General features: G+C 40.9%; 1 protein-coding gene across 5 annotated transcripts in view; it reads right to left on the reverse strand.

Annotated features, from left to right (window-relative positions):
- Positions 1–20,942, reverse strand: part of DOCK10 (dedicator of cytokinesis 10) — a 263,955-nt gene that overhangs the window by 134,051 nt on the left and 108,962 nt on the right. For all 5 annotated transcript variants that reach the window (XM_066344983.1, XM_066344985.1, XM_066344987.1 and 2 more), the window contains exons 2-3: positions 16,720–16,839; positions 5,696–5,785 (exon numbers count right to left, since the gene is read on the reverse strand). In XM_066344983.1, the coding sequence (XP_066201080.1) occupies positions 5,696–5,785; positions 16,720–16,839 (210 nt within the window). The remainder of the gene's footprint in view (positions 1–5,695; positions 5,786–16,719; positions 16,840–20,942) is intronic.

The following is a 20,942-nucleotide window of genomic DNA, read 5'->3' on the forward strand; positions in this document are numbered from 1 at the left end:
TAGTATCTCACCGAATGTCTATAAGCTCGAGTTCTGCCCGTTGGCTGCCTAGCAGCCATGGCATTTGTCTTGCCATCCCATGGGGAGCCATAGAGCAAGTTAGCACAGAGTGGACCTAAAAGGTTACTTAGAGCAGGGCAGCAGCTGTTGTAAGAGAACCATGTGTTTCTACAAAACCCTTCAATTGTCAATGAAGTCATTTAGTGCCGGCTTAATCTGGTTTTAGATATCCAGCCTAAGTTTCTCAAAGTGAGGTCTACTAACTATATGCATCAGAGTGGTCTGAACATAAAAACAGCAGGGTTGCTAGGGTGAAGGCTGAGAGAAGTGCTCCTACCGGAGGACAGCTACAGCAAATCACCAATCGGTGGCTAACATCGTGGGTCAGGATGCTGGACCTCTCTGTTCCTGGCTGTATGATGCTCCACGCACTTTCTAATCTTTCCGTGGCAGTGGCCTCATCATTACAAGGTGGTGAGGATGATAAGGATGAAACATATATTTGTAATTACTGCAAGAAAAGAGCTTCAGAGCATGTCTGGTGGAAATGAAATAATCAATAAAGGTTAGCTGCTATTAGCTATTGGGTCAAGTGTTTCTGCCAGCATAATTCTCCAGAGTCATTTCTCAGTCTTAACTCAGTTCTCTGGTGACCGCTTTCATTTTATCTATTCTCTGTAGGCTTGACCATTTATGTTCCATGATCATCATGTGATATTTGTAACTGGGATTTCCCTTCTTTCTAGCCTAGAAGGCACAGGCTTTACTCTATCCTCACACTTAAAACCAAGCACCCCCATGGGAGTTTCCACAGGGTTCTCACTGCTTGTGATATAGACATATTAGCAAGGTATAAAAGACATTCTTCCCCCATTCCTCCTCTTCTTTCTCTTTTTTTTTTTTTCTACTTTAGATCCATACAGGTGGGAAAAAGATGATGGAAAGATCATTCATGTAGCTGAAAGCTCTGTCCTGAGATGGACATCATTCAAGTTTGGCAGATCCCTGAGATCTAAGGTAAAAAGCATAGTGCTTGACTTCTCCTTGGACCAGTTCTTAATAAAAGTGAGGAGCTGAGGTGGGAAGTAAGAAAAGGGAGAATAGCCCCAGGATGCAAATTGGTGAAAAGAAATTAAAGTAGGAAAAAAGGCGAAGGTGGGAAATTTCTCCCCAGGATACACAGCCAATACAAAGGCAAAAAGTGGTCAGCCTGTTCTCAGCTGATGTTAACATTCCCAGAGAATGACAGAGATCACGGGATCAATCTGGCCATCTGAAGTTGTGGCGCAGAAGCTCCTGGAAGCACAAACAAAACCAAAGGCTTCTAAGAACCCTAGGCTGTCCTTCGAAGGCTCCAATGTTGTACTAATCCGCTCCTCGGGCCATCCTATCTCTGGGACCTTAACTGGGGCCAGAGATTGAGGGTGGGGTTTCTGAATTGCTCCTGAGATTTAGGATTTGAGCTGATTTGTTCTACCTTGGAGGCATATGAGGCAACAAAATTAGCAGATATCAAGAGGCAAGAGCTGAAGCAGGCTGGCAACCAAAGCCAGAGCCTCAAAGCTCGACAACTAGAGACCCACAGCAGTGAGCTGAGAACCCCTGGTCCACGTGAGAGCAGTGTTCCACAGCCTACAGGAGACTCCCAGAAACCTGGAAACGTACAAACACCCTATGCACCCAGAGAGGAGTAAAAGAACCATGGAGTGAAAGTCCCTACAATCATGGAGATCTTTATCAATCCGTAGTGATATGGCAAATGATTAAGAATGGATTATTTCAGATGAACTCAATGGTCTCCATGACAGACAGACAAGCCTGCAGGTAGAAAAAAAGTGAACACGTACAGGAGTTTGATTGCTTCATATGATATTTTTATTATCAAACTATAGTAATAATAAAATAATTTGATGTACACAATGTCTTGAAGAATAAAGGTGGAATAACTTTTGGAGATAAGTTTAGGAGATACTTGGTTGCTTCCAATTCTGGCAGTATTTTAAAATACATTTTAACTATTTTTTTCCAAAATATTTTTTAATTACAAAAATTCATTTGTGAAATCGCAACAATAGAGAATACATTTGTTGAAAACCACTCTCTCCCTTTCCCCTGCAATCTCAAACTTGTGAGGTAACCAGTGTTATGAGTTTGAGGTGTATTTATAAAATAGTTTTTCTAGACTTATGTAAATATATTTACATATACAAATGTAGATTTTATATCTTCATGAATATCATACTATGTATTCTGCAACTTACTTTTTTCTCTTGCAACATATCAGGGGCATCCAAGCTAATACATTTAAATATATGTAAGTTTTATTGATTATATAGTATAAAATATAAATGTGCCAAAATTGATTCAACCCCAACCGTATAAATTGATATTACAAATTGTCCAGCACAGCAATACTCATGCTTATAATTTTATTTTTTTTGCCCTAGAGTTTGTTTTATAATATTCATGTTGCATATTTATGTGTACTACTTAAAAGAAACACTTGAATTACATATCATAAGGTTATGGACATGTATTACCAATACTGTGTGATAGTATTTATTTCCTTATATTCCCACCATCACTAAATTACATTCATCTTAAAATTTTTCTTCCTTTGGATATCATACATCACTTTTGTTTTAGTTTATATTTCCATGATATAAGAGAGGGTTAGAAACTTTATATGCCTCTTGGCCAACTATGTTCCTTTCTTTCTTTTTATTTTTTAACACTCTGTGAATTCTTAAGTTCTTTTTATTTTTGACTTTGGAGAGAGAGGAAGAAGGAGAGAGCAAGAGAGAGAGAGAGAGAGAGAGAGAGAGAAACATCAATTTGTTGTTTCACCCACATATACTCATTTCTTGTTTCTTGTATGTGATTGACCAGGGATTGAACCTGTAACCTTGGTGTATCAGGACGATGCTATAACCAACTGAGCAACCCACTCAGGGTTTTGGCTAACTGCATTTGTTCTTCTTGAACTGCTTGTTTATGTTTTTTGCTTACATTTTCTTGGGTTATTTATCTTTTTCTTATAAATTTGTAGGGTTTTGAATATTAAGTGTGTGTGTGTGTGTGTGTATTAAAAGATATAATAGGATGCAGGTAATTTCTGTGGCTAAGTATTTTCTTTTGGCTTTATGGTACCATTTACCATAAAAAAATTAAAATTTTTATTTTAATTAAAATGAAAAATTAAAAAATTTTAAATAATTTTATTTTAAATAAAAATTAAAATTTTTATTTGCTTAATCTGTCCATTTTTTATAACTTTCCACTTAAAAATCTTACCTTACATTTTAAGAATTATATATATATATATATATATCTGGAGTTAATTATTCAGATTTTTAATATTTATCTGCAGTTAATTTCTGTATGCAATGTCAGATAGAGAACCCTAACTTTATATTCATCCAAAATGGATGGCCAAGTTGTATTTGTTGAACTGCTCACCCTTCCCCAAAGGTGCCATATTAACCATTTATTAAGAAACCACGGTCACTTGGATCTGTTTCTACTATGTTTCATTTCATTGGATATTTGTTTATTCCAGAATATTAAAAAACTTGGAAACTGCCTTAATTTATTTTTTAAAGTTAGCATTTCTTGAATACTGAAGGGAAAAAAAAGAAAACTACAGCCAAATTTCACTCATGAATTAATACAAAAATTTGAAATAAAATATTAGCAATTCTAATGTAGTTGAGTGTGAAGGTAATAAGACAACCTGAACAAAGAAGTTTGCTCCAGGAGCACAATCATGGATCACAGAACAGCGGCCTGTTAATTTTATTCTAGCACTTTATACATTAAAGCAGAAAAGCCCAATGTCAATAGACTGCATAAGTATTTTAAAACATAAGGAGCCAGTCTTTATAAGTACTGTAAAGACCAAGAAAGACCCTCATAAGCATTTTTTTATGTCACAAAATGTCATAAAACACCAACTCAAAAATAGGACAGGATGCCTGATACTAGGATTATTACTCAACATTATTTTAGAGACATGAGATAATAAAATAAAACAAAAATTAAAGAAATGATATAATTATTAGAAAAGAAGAAATTTTACTTGTTTGCAGATAATATGACTGTCTACACACCTAAAAATCAAATAAGAACTATTAAGAGAGCTAGGAAGCTAGGGATACATTATTGAAATTTAATAGCTTTTAAAAGATAGCAGCAATGAACACTAAGCAACGGAAATGGGTTTTTAACATTCCACTCACATTTGCAGCAAAACTATAAAATACACTGAAGTGTATTTAACAACAAAGTGAAAGATGTTTATGAAGAACATGCAATATTTTGGTGATGACCATTCAGAAAGACCTGGTTAAATAGCTCCTGTTAGGGATTCAATGTCATGTGCATTTCAAATCCTACCTAAGTTATCACATATGTACTGCAGGACTATTTTAGACCTAGGATCAATGATTCTGATTCTCTTGAATAGAAAATAATTTGCCAACTCAATTTTTTAAAAAAAGAAACAGCGATGCCCTAGAAGATATTAAAACTTCCTCAAAGGTGACTGTAAAACAAACATAATCTGTAAAATGAGAAGAATTCCATCTGACGTCACACTTTTTGTTTATATTAGTAAATATAAAAACAGTAGGCTTAGATATCCTGATGTATCTAACTTAGTACTTTTTTCTTCTTTTCTACCTCCTTAAAACAGGCTGTGATTTAATGTGAAGTTTGGGATATAAATATGAAATCATAGAATTGGGAAAAAAACGAAAAAGGTCAATTTATGGCAAAAGATGACCTGGATTGAATACTACAACACAAAGATATTTATATACATATAATTTTATGTAAAAATGAATAGTGCAACATGAAATACTATTCATTGGGCTGGTACTAATATGGTACACAAATAAGGCTAGTTTATAGTCATAAAAACGTGTTTAAGAGCTGAGAAAGGGTTATGGTATCGTATGTAGCTTTAATTAAATCCTAATTGGGATGCACTTCTTTCTCAGGATTAAAGACTGTATTCAGACTCTACTACTTGCAGTTTGACTTGTGCTCGACTACATTTTATCACTGCATTTTCTGTGAAAGAAGGACTGGATTCATTTATTCATTCAGCAAACACCTGCTGAAGCTGTTGTGTGCCAGCCCAATCCAGCCCCAATGCGGCCTGCGGTCTGGTCGGGAGAACAGCAGTTTTGTAGGCATTTCCCACACCCATCAAATACACGTAGGTGACACACCAGCAGATTTTTATCCATCCCTTAAAGTTGTCCACAGGGTTTCACCATTAACTATTCCCATAGCTAGTACTTGAACGAAATATATCTCTTAAAATAGAAACTCAATTATCCAAAATTGTCCTACGGTATGGCCCTGCCTACAACTCAGTCCAAGTAAGTAAAATAAAATTAAATCTGTCTATTAAAAATACTCAAATATTTCTCAGTGTGGGTGTTTTATGTTAAGTAAAAAACAAACAAACAAAAATTCTGAAACTTGAATAGTCACCTATAATGAAAACTGATTAACAGAACAATGAACACTTCTCCAGATGCGCTGGCTGAAAGACATCAATTAATTGCAGCATTTAAAATCCTCTACTGAAAAGGCGAGGAAGACAGTAATAATAGAATTCTATGAAGAACTCCCTAGGGGAAAGCAAAGCTCTATCAAAATAAAGGATCGGAAGCATCGCATTTACCTCTTTCACCAGTAGACTTTCTGCCTTGTCCTCGGCGTCTTCAGGGACCGTTGAGTACAACGTTCGGATATCCCAAGAAACTGTGGCGATCTGAGAGGAACAACGGAAAGAAATGAACACTCCCACATAAAAGCACTCTGCAGAGCACTGTACCAGAAGCACAGTAGGGAAGAGTCTTCCATCTTAGCATTTAAGGATAAGAAGTAGACAGAGAAACCTCCATGCCTCTTACCAATTAATTCTCCAGGAGAGAAACCCAAACCTTCCTTTGATACCACTTTAACTAGCATTGTTAACAATTACTGTTTTGTCAGCGAAGTTTATAATTTCAAGCTGTTTCCTCCTTTGCTGAAAATGAAAATTTGGACATCTGGGTATTGTGACTGGCTTATTTCTATAGGTATATTCTGTTGCTGTTGTTAATGCTAAAAGAAATTTGCAACAAAGAAGAAAATGGACAAAAATCAGCATTATTTTAATCCTCCCATAAATAATCTCTTGAATATCAACAGGGTATATTTAGCCCCCTTTAGACGCTGTTTCAGTGTGTCTGGATGTAAGCCTCAGTTAGGGAAGGGAGGGAAGGAAAGGTGTTCGGTAAATGTGTACCTTGAAGAGAACAAGTCATGGTTTTGGTGGTGTCTTGTTGTTGTTGTTGTTGAAATGAACAAAATATTTTCATCTTCAATGCAAAACAACCTTCTATTAGATGACTACATATGAACTAAAAGTATACAGTATGTCTTCAGACCAAACATCTGAACTAGAATTCACAGGCTGTCCTTCCTATATCTTGAGCTCAAGCTGGGGAATATGGGGTGTGATAAAACAGTAGCTTTCCATTGCCAGACACCACCAGCATCCTTCAGTCTGGGCTTCTTTTGATTACAGGGATGCTAGAATGACGATCTGTTCACATATGTGCTACCAACAGATGGAATCTTTTATTTTGTACATCCCCAAATCTGCAAGTGAACCATCAGGGTTTCTGAAGCGTAAACTAAAGTTCATTTGAACTGTTCTAGATAAGGGGCAATTTCTTTTAGACTAATTATTAAAATAGATGAAAAGTCTCAACCCCCTCCTTATTTACGGGGAAGGTGGGAAAGGGGAGTCCAGGGAATTGAGTCTTCATTCAGGTTGGGGTCATAAAAACTGATCATGTGTACAATCATACGTACAACAGCTATGAGTGTTTCCTCAAGACTTCTAGTTATGAAATGACAACTGGGGTTGAATCACCCAAATGGAACTGCGAAATAAATCTACAACATTACTTTACACCAAGCACGAATTACTGCACATTAATACCTTGCACAGTACAAAAGATACAAGGAAAACAATACATGTAAAATGCACTTCCATACTGGGATATTGATCTCAGTTACATTTTGTGGCAATACTGGAGAATTTGCTTGAAAGAGCAGAAAGCCTCCAAAGAGTTTCAACTGTAAGAACTGTGATCGTTCTGCTCATTTTTGATTTCTTTACAGTGTCTCTTCAGGAGCAAAAATAAATTGATCAAATAAAAAGTATAGAGAGTCATATTTGTGAAGGTTACAAAGAAATTCTTTTCTGAGAATTGTATACTTTCAAACCACTACAAATTGCCTTGGCCACAACAGACTTCCTGTTCTCTTTTAGAAACCCTCTGGTTGACAATTAATATAGCTCAACAGCATGAAATGGTTCTGAGACTGCCTTGGGACCCAGCCAAGCTCCTCCTATGATGATAGAGTTTTATAAGGGGCCCGTTGTCCAGAAATTAGGCATTTGGAAACAAAAAGCTATCATTTTTATTTTTGAAAGAATGCATGCATGCCTGTTGGTAATTTCAGGTCCATAATAATCAGATCTCTTAGACTACAGCCCTGTCATTCTCTGGTTCCTTCTTCTCTGCAGTGTCGAGTTTCGGTGGCTTTGTCACAGCCACCATTCTGCTGGCTGAAATGATCACAGAAGACTTCATTCCAAGCTCATTGGGGCCACTTCTCAATTGAACAAAGGTCACAGGCAAAGTCTAAAAAAAAATAGGCTTCTTTCCCTACTCCGGTGCTGAGCAAAGCTTCCTGTAACGGCATGGCAGATCCCAGCTGTTCAGGAAAGGGGACGCAAGTGACGGTGTTCGTGGTAATCAGTCAGTCCTAGCTGGAGAAGTCAGCAAGCCTCACGCTGGGGGCTACTCACTCACGCTTCGCGATCCATTCCACCCTAAGCGCACGTGTGAGTGGTCTTCGCCTGGCTTTCTCAGACTAGGATCTGGCGGCGCCTTTCCGTTTTGCAAGGCAGGCAACGGTACCATCTGAGTTGCTTCAAAAACATATATTTTTTAAACCACATTCAGAAGAGTATTGTTGTGATTTTATTTTGTTTTGTTTTTTTTAAATACATGAGAATATCACTTTAATACCTTCACTGGGCTCTAAAAGGAAGGTCCTCCCTGTTCTGTGGAAGTTGACCTGTATGGAGAGTGACAGGCAGTGAGCAGTTGCCCATAGCTGGACAGCTGTCCTCCACCAGTCACGCCGGGCTTGGGGACGTCTCCATCCCAGTATTTAAGTGTGTGAGTAGGAAGGTGTGGAGACCTGGCTCGAGTTTTACTCTTGGACTACTAAACCATGGAACAAGTCGTTTTCTTCCTCTTTGTGATTCATTTTCCAGTCTTCCAAACATGTCTCACCTCCTCTAAGGAGGTGAGAACAAAACACTCTACTTACAAAAAAAATTACAGGCATGTATAGAACCTAGTGCTTCAGTATAAAGACACTTATGCATCAGGATCTCCCCTGGGCAAGGACTCGAGGCAGTGGTCTGAGCTCACTCTTCCAGAGGGGGCACAGTGAGGAAACGGGCTGTCTGTGAGGCCTGAAGACATGGCCCTGTGACGAGTGACGGGCCTCCGACACCAGCCAACCCACCGTGGCATCTTCCCCTATCATCGCTGACACCCCTTCTTCCGGGCAGGGCTTCATCCTGCACAGACCCTGCCCGGGTTCTTCCACCTCTCCGGAAACTCCTCTGTTTCCCAGCCTCAGGTGTAGGATCAGTGCCAGCTCCTTTGGAAAACCTCTAATTCATACAACGTCCATTTCCTCTTCTCTGAACTATATGATTTACTGTCTGTATCCTATATAAAGTCCACAGCTTAACTTAGAACAGGGGTCCCCAAACTTTTTACACAGGGGGCCAGTTCACTGTCCCTCAGACCGTTGGAGGACCGGACTATAAAAAAACTATGAACAAATCCCTATGCACACTGCACATATCTTATTTTAAAGTAAAAAAACAAAACGGGAACAAATACAATATTTAAAATAAAAAACAAGTAAATTTAAATCAAGAAACTGACCAGTATTTCAATGGGAACTATGGGCCTGCTTTTGGCTAATGAGATGGTCAATGTACTCCTTGCATTGACCACCAATGAAAGAGGTGCCCCTTCCCGAAGTGCAGTGGGGGCCGGATAAATGGCCTCAGGGGGCCGCATGTGGCCCGCGGGGCCGTAGTTTGGGGACCCCTGACTTAGAATCTTTTAGAACCAAAAGCTCTGCTTGTGATTAGTTTAGTCAGTCATTGCCCATGTGTGCTTTTTTTTTTTTTTTTCCTTTTATCTGTAAGCAAGCCACGTTAAGTCTGCTTTGGGAATAAAATATAACAATGAATGAAATGTTCTGCCATGCTCTTTATTGTTTCTTTGGTATACTTAATTTAATTCTTTAAAAGAATGAAGTATGTGAATGAAGATATATGTTTTTAGGATTTCTTTGGACCCCACCTCTGGCTACCTGCATCATCTCATCTTAATGTCTAGAGCAAGCTTTAAAAAAAAAAAAGAGTGTTATTGAGATATAATTGACAAGCCATAAAATTCATTCTCTGAAGTGTGGAATTCAGTGGTTTAAGTATATTCATAGGGTTGTGCAATCACCATCACTATTTAATTTTAGAACATTTCGTCACGCCCAAAAGAAACCCATATCCATTCTCCCTTCTCCCCAACCTGTGACAATTACTAATCTGCTTTCTGTTTCTAAGGATTTGCCTACTCTGGACACTTCATGTAAATCAAATTATACCATATGTGGCTTTGGTGACCAGCTTCTTTCCCTGAGCATAATGTTGGCAACGCTCATCCGTGTTGTATAGCGTGTATCAGCACTTCATTTATTTTTGAGTGGAATTGTCTTTCCATTTATCGGTCACTGAACATTTGGGCTGTTTCCACCTTGGGGCTATTTGAATAAGGCATGTGTAGCCATATGGACTCGTAGCCACTTGTAGCCATATACGTTTATGGCTACGACTATACAAGTCTTTGTTGGGACACATAGTCCTAGCCCAGTGGAACCCATACTCTTTCCACATACTCTTATGGAATCAAAATTAGCACTCTTAGTCATTTCACTGCTGCACCAACTATCATGGCACCACTCACTGTGGGATTCTGGGAATCAAGATTTCTCCCAACTTGTGCACCTTATTTTTCTAAGAAGCAGCTGGCCAGAAGCATGCTATTTAGACAGAAACTCTAATAGCAAAAGTCAAGGTGCTTGAGTTTGATTTCCGCCCTCACAGTTACGTTCCATCTTTGAACAAGAGCCTTTTTCAGATCTCAGCTTCATTAGCTTGTAAATGAGAGGAATATTATAACTTAGATATAACTTAGTTTGACAAGAACTATTACTTAGCTTTTAAATCACAATTACAGTGTTCTTGCATGAGCACTGTGAGCCATTTAAAGCCCTCTTTTCAGGTTCAGAACCCAAGGATTAAAAAGAGGTCGAGATTCCTATAAAATGTTAAGTTGTATCTCAATAAGAGAAGCAAGCAAGAAATAAAAAAAAAAACCTCATGACCTTTCTGCCTTTCAACTGAAAAAATTTAAAGAACTTTCTGCTTCCTCTCACCAAATGACCCACGTGGCTGAGTCTTTTGGAAATCCCCTACGCTCAGTCTCTTTTTATAACTAAAAACATACTATGAAAAGTACGAGCCATTGGTGTGCTAAGAAATCACAATTCATTCAGTATTAATAGCGAGCCAATGAAAACTGCAGAATGTAGCGAAGAGCCCAGAGACATGAATTCGGATATGAATTTAGGGAGTTGGTAAGAAGCAGGGTTTTGAGAAGATAGCTCTCTAAATAGATAGAACATAACTCTCTAAACAGGCTGTTTCAGGCGTGGCACTGCCCTGTGTTGAAAGTATAGCCTTTGAAGTGGAAGCACTGCTCCTTGCTCATATTGGTGATGCTCACGTGTTAGCTGACAGAGGGTGCGCCGTAAGGCTGAGCTGAAATAGACCAGTTTACTGGTGTGGGCAGTCCTGAATGAAACCCAGGTGGTTACACTTTCCCACAGTGCGCAGTACTACTAGCCTTCAGTCCTCTGAGCTTTCTTAGTTAAGGTTTGTACCTCCCAGAAATGATGCTACCTCAGGCTCTCTGCATCTTTTGCTCAGGAAGAAACTGATTTCTGGCCTTCTCCCTTTTTGTTCTGCTATTTGGCATCTACCTCCCCTTAAATGGAATCGCTCCACAGTGATTCAGTGTGTCCTTGAAAATGTCCCTCAGCTTTTGTTTCCCTCCTTACTCTCCTTGCCTGTGAGGCTAAGCCACAATTTGGTGACTAAGTTCTTTACTTTTTTGGTCTTAAGCTTCGATTGTTACCAGCTCCAAGATGAAAGAGGAGAAAAACAGGAATAGCAAATGTAGTCATTGAAGTAGTACATGTTTTTTGCACTGAGTCGATAAATGTATCTAAATTGCTCTTTTTCTAGTGAGTCATTGTAAGTCGTATAGAAGATCCTTGTGCCTGCTTCCAGACCCCATGCACCAGGAGAAATCATTTCTTCCGGGTGAGCCAAGATAAACAAAGATGCATCTACTCTGGACCCTTCACCTAAAAGAAGATGAATTTGAATTCAATGTCTAGCAATCTTTATTGAATAGCTGTGAGCCGGACATTGGGTTGAGCTCTTGCAATACAGTTGTAAACTGATGTCTCCCTTGCCTAGTAACAAAATGCAAGTGAATAAGTTCGTCAAGTGTGTACCAGGGAGGAAATTAGAAGAAGGTGGTTATGATGTTAGACCTGTCTTTTTAAGGTGATATGTTGAATGGTGTCAAGGAAGAAAGTCTAGTAATGATCAGGTTCCTCATCATCAGGCAAGGACACTTACTTCATTTTCTTTATTCTCAGATTTCATTTCAGAATGGCCTTTTGGTTCCTTAAGGGCCTCAAAGGATTAACATTATATCCTAAGATAATGACCTACATGTTTCTGAAATAAACATTCAGTTTCTACTTGCATTGTGCCAGAGTCTCACAATGATCAAGACAAAAGATATCCCTGTCCTACTAGAGCAGGGGTCGGGAAACTTTTTGGCTGAGAGAGCCATAAACACCACATATTTTAAAATGTAATTCCATGAGAGCCATACAACAACCCGTTGTACATTATGCATTATCCAATAAAAACCTGTGAGTGGCTCCAGCCACCCGCAACCATGAACATGAGAAGTAGGAAATGAATGGATTGTAATACATGAGAATGTTTTATATATAGTTTTTTGAATGTTTTATATTTTTAACGTTATTTTTTTTTATTAAAGATTTGTCTGCAAGCCAGATGCAGCCATCAAAAGAGCCACACCTGGCTCGAGAGCGGTAGGTTCCCGACCCCTGTACTAAAGGCTACACACAATCTATCGGTGAAAAAGACTAGGTGTGAAAAAGCAAACTGAGATCTTTCTAGGCAGTGGTAAGTGCTACAAAGAAAAGCAAGGGGGCTGATGGGATAGCACCGTACCATGTAGGAGTGCGGTGATGCAGGTTGTAAGTCAGGGACGTGTCCTGGGAGAGGTGGCATCTGAACTGAGCCATGAATGAAAATCAGGAACATGCATATAGGAAGGATAAAGCCTTAGGACCTTGGCAAGGCCAGGGAACAGAGAGAACGCTGGGTATTCATGCAGTAAGCAAGGGACGCTGGGCTCGGAGGTCACCAGGAGCCAGACGACTGGGACAGCGGCAGGAAGGAGCTTGACTAGAGACTCTCAAGGCCATGGGAAACCGCTGGGAAGTTTTAACCAGAGGCCTGGCAGGATCTGATTTTCATTTCTAGAAGCTTTCTTTCAGTGAATCAGAGGGGAGGCAGGGGGGAAGCCGGAAGAGCCTTTAAAGACCACTTTTGAGGATCCAAGCCAACAAGGACAATGACAGTGACGGTGTAAGCCAGCAGCGTGGATGGGGAGAGACAATGCAGGGCTTCTGGACATTTCTCAACTGTACGCATTCTTACTCAGCTTTGTTTTTCATCCATAGTAGGGCCCACGCTTCTTAATCACAGGGTTTTTGTTTCTCTTGTCGGTCTCACTTGTCTAGGAAGTGCGGGGTTCTATATTCATCACCTTGTGGGTGCGGAATAAATATTGATTAAACAAACCAAGTGATGAATCATGTCTGCCTTAAGTGTGGGTGCTTGGAAACGTGGGAGCAGAAGTGCGCCGAGTTCTCTGCTCAGTGGAGCATGAGCAGGCTCGGGGCCGTCGGAAGAAGGGGGGCAGTTGGAGCTGCAGTCCTTCCTCCCATTTTGTGACCCCTTAGGACTGGAGCGGTCACGTCTTACCACGTCCCATTGGGTGAGTGGGGACTGTCCACCCCCCCCCCCCCCAGAATCCTCCCCATCGCTCAAGGATGAACCTGGAGCATGGTCCTCTAGCCTGGTAAATAGAAGGTTTGCTGTTGGTGACCAACACCCCGTCACGACATGTGACGTAGACTGTGGATGGAGCAGACAGGGGCAGAGAGCTCTTAAGAAAGGCTCTTTATTCCACAGAGAGGAAGAGGAAAAAACAAAACAAACCATGAACGTGGTTCATTTTAGCAGGGATCTGCCGGGCAGAGCTCCCCAAGCGTTTTCTGCGAAGGGTCAGGTAAAGTTTTTTCAGGGTCCTCTCTCTCTGCGGCAAGCACTTCACCTCTGCTGAACTGTGCAGTTGTATTATGAAAGCAGCCATTGATGATAGGTGAATAAAAGGGCATCATTGTATTCAAGTACAACCTTATTTATGGATACCAAAATCTGAATTTCATATCATTTTTATGAATTCCAAAATAGGCTTCTTTTCCTTTCTTCAACTATGTAACCAGTTCTATGAAGAAAATACAACAGGGTAGTGTTAAGAAAAGAATAGAAGTCATCCTTAGCTCACAGGACGTAGCAAAATAAGCAGTAGGCCACTGCGGGCGACTGTTTGCCATCCCTCACTCTGTAGAGTGGGGAAAAGGAAGAACTGTCCATTGCAATTTTGTCCAAAAACTGGCAATTTTATGCAGTAATAGTATTTGACACCATCTTTCTGTTTGGGAGATGCTTCATGCAAATGAAAATCGAGCTGTTGGTCTGAGACGACGTTTTCTGCATCAGATGTCTCCTGAGCACCTGCTAACTGGCAGCTATGCTAACTCCAGCTACGGTCTCCCGGGTTCCTCTGGACCCCGTCATACGGTCTCGTCACATACACTGTTCTCCTTGAAACACTCTAGTGACATGCCACTCGCATTTCCAATAAGGTGCGAAGCCTGTCCTGCCCTTGCCTGACTCCTCGCTGACCACTCTCTCGGTTCACCCACCACACTCTTCAGTCTCAGCGCCCTAGGGCCTCTGTAGCAGCCTCCTTCAACCTGGAACACTCCTTCCCTCCCTCCCTCCCTCCCTCCCTCCCTCCCTCCCTCCCTCCCTCCCTCCCTCCCTCCCTTCCTCCCTCCCTCCCTCCTTCTCTCCCTCCCTCCCAGGTTTTAATGCAGTCAGTCCTCCTCAGGAATTCAAAACTCAGCTCAAACGTCACTCTGTGAGAACCGCTGTGCTTGACCATCCAGCCCAAACCAATTCTTCTTCGAGCCGGTCTCCATTGCACAGCCCTGGCTCATTTTTCTTCATAGATCTGCATTTTATCCAAGCTACCATGTTCATTCATTTCTTTACTTGTTTTTTCTTTTGTGCCTGATTCCTCCTACCAAAAGTAAACTCCATTAAAACAGTCATTCCTGTCTAATCACGGCTGTTTCTAAAACAAGGTGATTTCTGTCTAATCGCTGCTGTTTCCCCATTCTGAGGTTCATGTCTTACTTTCAGTATTGCACAGTTGTTGAGTGAATACGGGAAGGACTTGGTCCGAAGGGTGACAGAATGTCATATGCAGAATTGTGCTAGTCTGTGACCCATCAGGAACGAGGGTGATTGTGTTTGATAAGGCTGAGGGTTGGGTGCAGGAGGGAGGAAGAGGCTGGCCCTGAGAAATAGACAAGGACCAGCTGATGGAGAAGCGCAGCCCTCGGGCAACACCAAGGTGTTTGCCCTTCATTTTGATGGCCATGCGGGTGGCCACTGAAGGTTTTTAAGGAAGCACAGAATGAAATAATTCAGTATATATATATATTTACTGGAATGTTCACATTGGGGAAATAAGAATGTTATTATGTGCTCTGTTCACACCACTGAGGATGACAAATGTCATACCATAATCAGACCATCTTTAACTTAAAGCAGTGTGGAAAGATGCCAGAAAATAAAGTCAAATTCAGTGAAAATGTTTCATCCCATCCACACACCCTCTTCTTGAGTTAGGGGAACTTGGGGTAGCTTCTGACTTATTTCTGGACAACAGAGCCAGAAAAAAAGCTCCAACTTTAGAGTTTTTGTTGTTGTTATTGTTTGTATGCTGTTGAATGACAGAAAAAACCTGTTTGCTAAGTTTACCTTCCATCTGAAAGAAAATGAGGAAGTGGAATTAAAAAAATAAAACGTGGTTCAACTCCTGTGTTCGCAGTTCAAGACCCAGCAGCTTGGCTGACCACGGAAATGAGATCCCAGCACAAGATAAGCTTCTCTGAAAGCCTTTCAAATGCTCGAGTGAGAGCCATTTAAGAATCTGTTGAGAAAGATTGGAAGAGTTTCTTTTTTTCCTCCTTACCAATCTGTCTCCTTCCTTCCATCCTTCTTTGTACTTGGAACAGACAGTTAACTTTTATCATTCCTTCTTTTTTATTAGTCCCTGGAGGAAGGTGAAAACAATTAACCTTTAGAAGGCAGAAGCCAGATCTGCCCCAAAGGCAGGAGGGGACGGAAGTTTGAGGCTGTTAGAAGTGTGAGGTCGGAGATCCCAAAATGTCACGGATGTGCCCGTGGACAGTGGGTATTTCACAGGCTGACCCTGGAACTACCTTCTCATCTGCTTTAAAGTGCTCATGTTGGTGATGTCTGAGAGGAACTTTCTTTGAAAAAAAGACAGAAAAACTGACCATCTGCCCATTGAGCTCTGTTTTCATAGTTAGATATTTATCAATAATGTTTAAATGTTTAAAATGAGCACAAACGGAATGGTTGGGACACTTGGGGGCTCAGCATCCATAAATGTACTGGGCTTCTCTCCAAAACAAGTTCCCCTTCTTCTCACTCCCTTTACCACCTGAGAGCGGCCTGGGTGCCCGCGAGCGTCGTCAGAGGGCAGATCTCAGATTAGAGGTCCGTCCGTGAAGATGTACCCACCCACCTTTCTTTGCCCACAAGCCTCATCGTTTCCTTTTCAAAGGGCACCCAAGATCAAGGGTGGTTTTTAAGACTTGCATCTCTTGTGCCAAGAGAGTTCCACCTTTGCCACTGGTTGGTTAAAGTTGATTGGGAGATTTCAGTTAGAAATGGCCTGGGGGAGGAATTGAGTCCAGGTAGAACAATGGTTAGAAACCCAGACACTGGGAGGGACACAGTGCTAGCTGGACCCGGGCAGTGCCCTGTGCTGTTCCCATCCCAAGTGGCCACGGTGCCACTGAGCTCCAATTTTCCAAATTTACAAGGCACCCGGGCACTTGAAATTGCCAGATGTGGACTCCCACTGCAGTGACTAATATATTGGGTGAGCCCAGAGGGCTAGACACCCCTGATCTACAAGGGAAGTAGACACTCTTGGGAGGGCCGCCTTGTGGGGCCCTCCTGAACGTAGCTTGCAAAGAGCGCACACTTACTGAAAAGTCATCACTGGGGAAGAAGAGGAGGTCTCGAAGGGGGTCATTCCGGTACGTCTTTTCAAGTTCTTCAATCACAGTTTCATAATCCAAAGGCTCGAGGAGCCTGGGTTTTTCTTGCTGTAGAAAAAGAAAGAATGGTGTTAACCACTGACTCATATCATCTTCCCAATGTCTGACTGGGTCTCCTTTGTTAGGATCACCAAGGCTTTGACATTGTGCAACTCTTCCACTAGACTCCCAGAGACTCTAGGCATTTAGGGCAAAGCCAAATAACTATTATTTCCAGATCTGAAATAATATGAGAAGACCCTGACATACTTGACCTCTTCCTCAGTAATTCGAGCTGTTCATACTGAGCCCCGAAAGCTCATCCACATCACATAGCTCAGCCCTGTCACATCTACAGACTATAGTTTTAGGTAAACTACACCTTTGTCAATGGGAGGAAAGGTCTACTGTTACTTGTTATGGTACTATGATGAGCATCAATTTTGCTGAATTAGATACTTCCTTGTGAGGTCTACTGAAGTCTATTTTAAAATGTTGGCTCCCTGCTAGCAATCCGAGTATCACAGCTGTCTTAGTTGTCACTGAAGCTTGGAGGCCGTGTCAGGATTAATTGCTTGGCTCCGAGCCTTTTTTGCAGCGATGGAAAGAAGCTGGATGACTCTCTAACAGAACTGAACAACATAACTATTATGGACACAGTGTGGTGAAAATGGAGAGGAGTCTGAAAAATAGCTAGATAATCACACTGCATTCAAGTCCTGCAGCCAAAAAGAAAGACACTTCCCTCACGGGAAATGCCCATAGTACCAAACAAGAGCCATGCTGGAGGGAGAAGGTATGATTGTTTCATTACAGGGTTGGTGCATTCACTCTAAACGAAGGAGCTCAAAAGAAGGGAAGCATTGCAGAACAGAAAACCAAGGGCACGCTCCGAGTTCCCTTGGCCCTTCGACGAAGCATTTATGCCAACCTAAATGAGAAGGCATGGTCATTTGGATTGTTGGAAGGCTCCTGACCACTGGAGTGGTCACCGTGAAATTTGTATGCTAAAGTGATCTCGTAAAAGAAAAAAGAAATTTCTTTCCTTTTTCACATCAATGACATCCACAGTTTGCCACCAACCTCGCCCCTCCCTAGTCTGCAGAGCAGCACACTGATTTAACTTTCATTTCTAAAGCTTCCTTTGGAAGATCTCTGCTGGGAAAGCCCCAGAAATCTTTATTGATGTTTTAATAATTTCTAATGGACCCCTCAAAGTAGCAGTCAATGTTTATTTTGATGATTTTCCAAATATTAAAAAAGAAACAAAACAAAATGCAGCACAATGGGATGATAACAGAGATTTCCATGTACTTCCTGCATGAAAGCAAAACATAAAAAATGGAATCCTTTGATCCTGGCCAGTTGGCTCAGGGGTAGAGTGTCAGCCCAGTCTGTGAATGTCCTGGGTTCAATTCCCAGTCAGGGCACACAGAAGAAGCACTCGTTTGCTTCTCGACCCTTCCCCTTCTCCTTCCTCTCTGTCTCTCTCTTCCCTTCCTGCAGCAAAGGCTCCATTGGAGCAAAGTTGGCCCAGGTGCTGAGGATGGCTCCATGGCCTCTGCCTCAGGTGCTAGAAAGGCTCTGGTTGCAACTGAGCAATGCCCAAGATGGGCAGAGCATCACCCCCTAGTGGATTGATCCTGGTCAGGTGCATGCGGGAGTCTGTCTCTCTGCCTCCCTGCTTCTCACTTCAGAAAAATATAAAGAAAAAAAAAAGTAATCCTTTTACAAATGCTTACATAAACTGAGGATAATGTAAAGTGAATATTTTCTCTGGAAGGGCCCTTCAAGTGAGAGTGCTAGATATAGCAAATAAAAATATAGAACTCTATGCCATATTGGAAGAAAAATAATTTAGCTGCCCAACATTATGTACGGAGTGAAAGAATTCTGAAACCTTCAACATTTTGAACGAGAAGACCCAGAATCTCTATGGCAAGATCCAAGTTATCAAAAACAAAATCTTCTTAAAGCCTGTGTCTTCTGATATGATTATTTCATTTAAACTTATTTTAAGTTCCAAATCCCTATTTCCCCAGGCAAAGGTTAATTCCAAAGATCTCAGAATGATAGCTCAAGAGGCATGTAAGCTCCAGATGTTTGGTTTGGCGCAAACAGTTATTTAATTTTATTTTTAGTTGGCTTTGAATGTCTTAGAGTGGCGGTCTTTCCTTCCTGTTCAGCTATGGGCCTCAGTTGTCCTCTGCTATGACCTCTTACCCTGCAAAATCACACGCATGGCTCACCAACTGCCCCAAAGGTCTTCGAGTCTGAAAACATGGCTTATTCTGAAAACTCTTTTTATCTCCTAATGTAGTTTTTGTAATGTTAAATGGTAGTAAATATAACAGAATGTATCACAAAATCACGAGGAAGTTCTTGTTTCAGCTACAGATTTGACTGGTTACCTCCCTTTTCCTCACAGGTTTTTTCAGTGTGTGATGCCCTTTGGTCTCATACCAGGCGCACGTGGCGTAGCTGCTGGCACTTTCACTCTTCTCTCTTCACACCTCTGCGTGAGGGTGTGGCTCAGTGTGTGTTGCAATCGATAGATTTAAAGGCAAGATGCTTTAAAAGGCCTCCTTCTACCATCTTGTTCGCACTACATTTTTAACTTCATCCCCCGTTAGTTACAAACCACAGCATTAACAAATAAGTTGGAGACAAGAAGACCTTCAAAGAAGGCATTTTACTTCCACTAAAGTTAATGCCACAATAGGAAGAAAACAGACTCACAAGTCACAGATTATCCCTAAAACCACAGAAAAACTAAATCATAAATCCTAAACTCACCTTGATATGTCCAATAAAAGGCATAACTTACAACCGATGAAAGTGTCTGCTGGAACATAGATTTTTATTTATTCATTGCAGGCTATGACATACCAGCCAATCAATGAATGACACTTATTTAAGCCTTTCCTGTTTAAAATGCTGCACTGAAGTTATTTTGATCCAAGACTGAAAAACTTAGCAGATTTGTTTTATATAATTTATTAAGTCATAATCTCTGGGGGGAGATATATTAGTTAAGTTTTATCTTTCCAAGGAATTTGTTAAGCAATGTGTAACCTTCAATATAGTCAGCGCTTTGTAATTTTTGTGGACATGAGGTTTAAAAACAAAAACGACAATGAAAAAAGAAAATGACAATGATATATTTCATAGCATGAGAGCCGGGGATTTGGCAGTGTTGGCCATGAATGTGTTATGATCTATGATGGTAAGGACACAGGCTGTGGAGCCCATAGTTCTCTCCAGAGTAGGAGAGGCATCTGTTCAGAGTTTTGGTCAATGGGACAGATGTACACAAAGATGGTGGGATGCTACCTTCTCACTACTGCTGCTTGCTGAGATGTGGAGTGAAACTGGGAACTGAGCAACATTGATTTACAACTTTACAACGGTTGGGTTTGTCTCTCCTGAATTTAATGTGTCTCTTTCTTTTGGCAATGCACCAACTGGGATGAAGCATGTGCCAAGATTGCCCTGAATTGGGTTGGATTTTTATAGCGCTTTTTCCTATCACTCTCTTGCTCTCAAGTGAGTAATGAATTTCATTAGCTCTTCTAAAATCACTCTAGGCCTGGGAAAGGCACCCACCAGTACCTGCTATTATGCAGCAGCATTGGTGTTGCACCATAGGGGTAATAGGCTCCATTCTTCTATGTAAGGGATTTGTTTGCTCCTTTTCCCTACATCCAGAGCTCTCTTCCAACCCAATTTCACAGCAGAAGAATGGGATCCTGTCACAAAAACAAATACTCCCTTCCCTTCTGCTTAGAGCACAGATTTCATGAAATGCCAACACAATGTCTAAGTCTTAGAGTTGATCAACCTGCCCTCTTGGTAAGAGCCAGGGCTGCCAAGAGCCATTTAATTGTTTTGGAGCAAGCAGACTGTCTATGCCTTACCCAAGGATTCTAATTTCATGAACGTAGTGTTCCAATACAAAGATATAAACTATTTTTATAATTGTAATTAAAAATCAAATGGGTGAACAAATGACACTGAAGAATGAAGCATTCGAAGTATGTAACACTGAAGAATTAAATGACTAAATCATGAACCTAGACCGATACAACTGAGAATGTAATATACACTCTGGAATGCATGGTATGACATAATATTTGTTATGCTTTTAGAACTGGACCACATCCATAGTGCTC

Source organism: Saccopteryx leptura, chromosome 7 (assembly GCF_036850995.1).
Source record: "Saccopteryx leptura isolate mSacLep1 chromosome 7, mSacLep1_pri_phased_curated, whole genome shotgun sequence".
Lineage (NCBI taxonomy): Eukaryota > Metazoa > Chordata > Mammalia > Chiroptera > Emballonuridae > Saccopteryx > Saccopteryx leptura.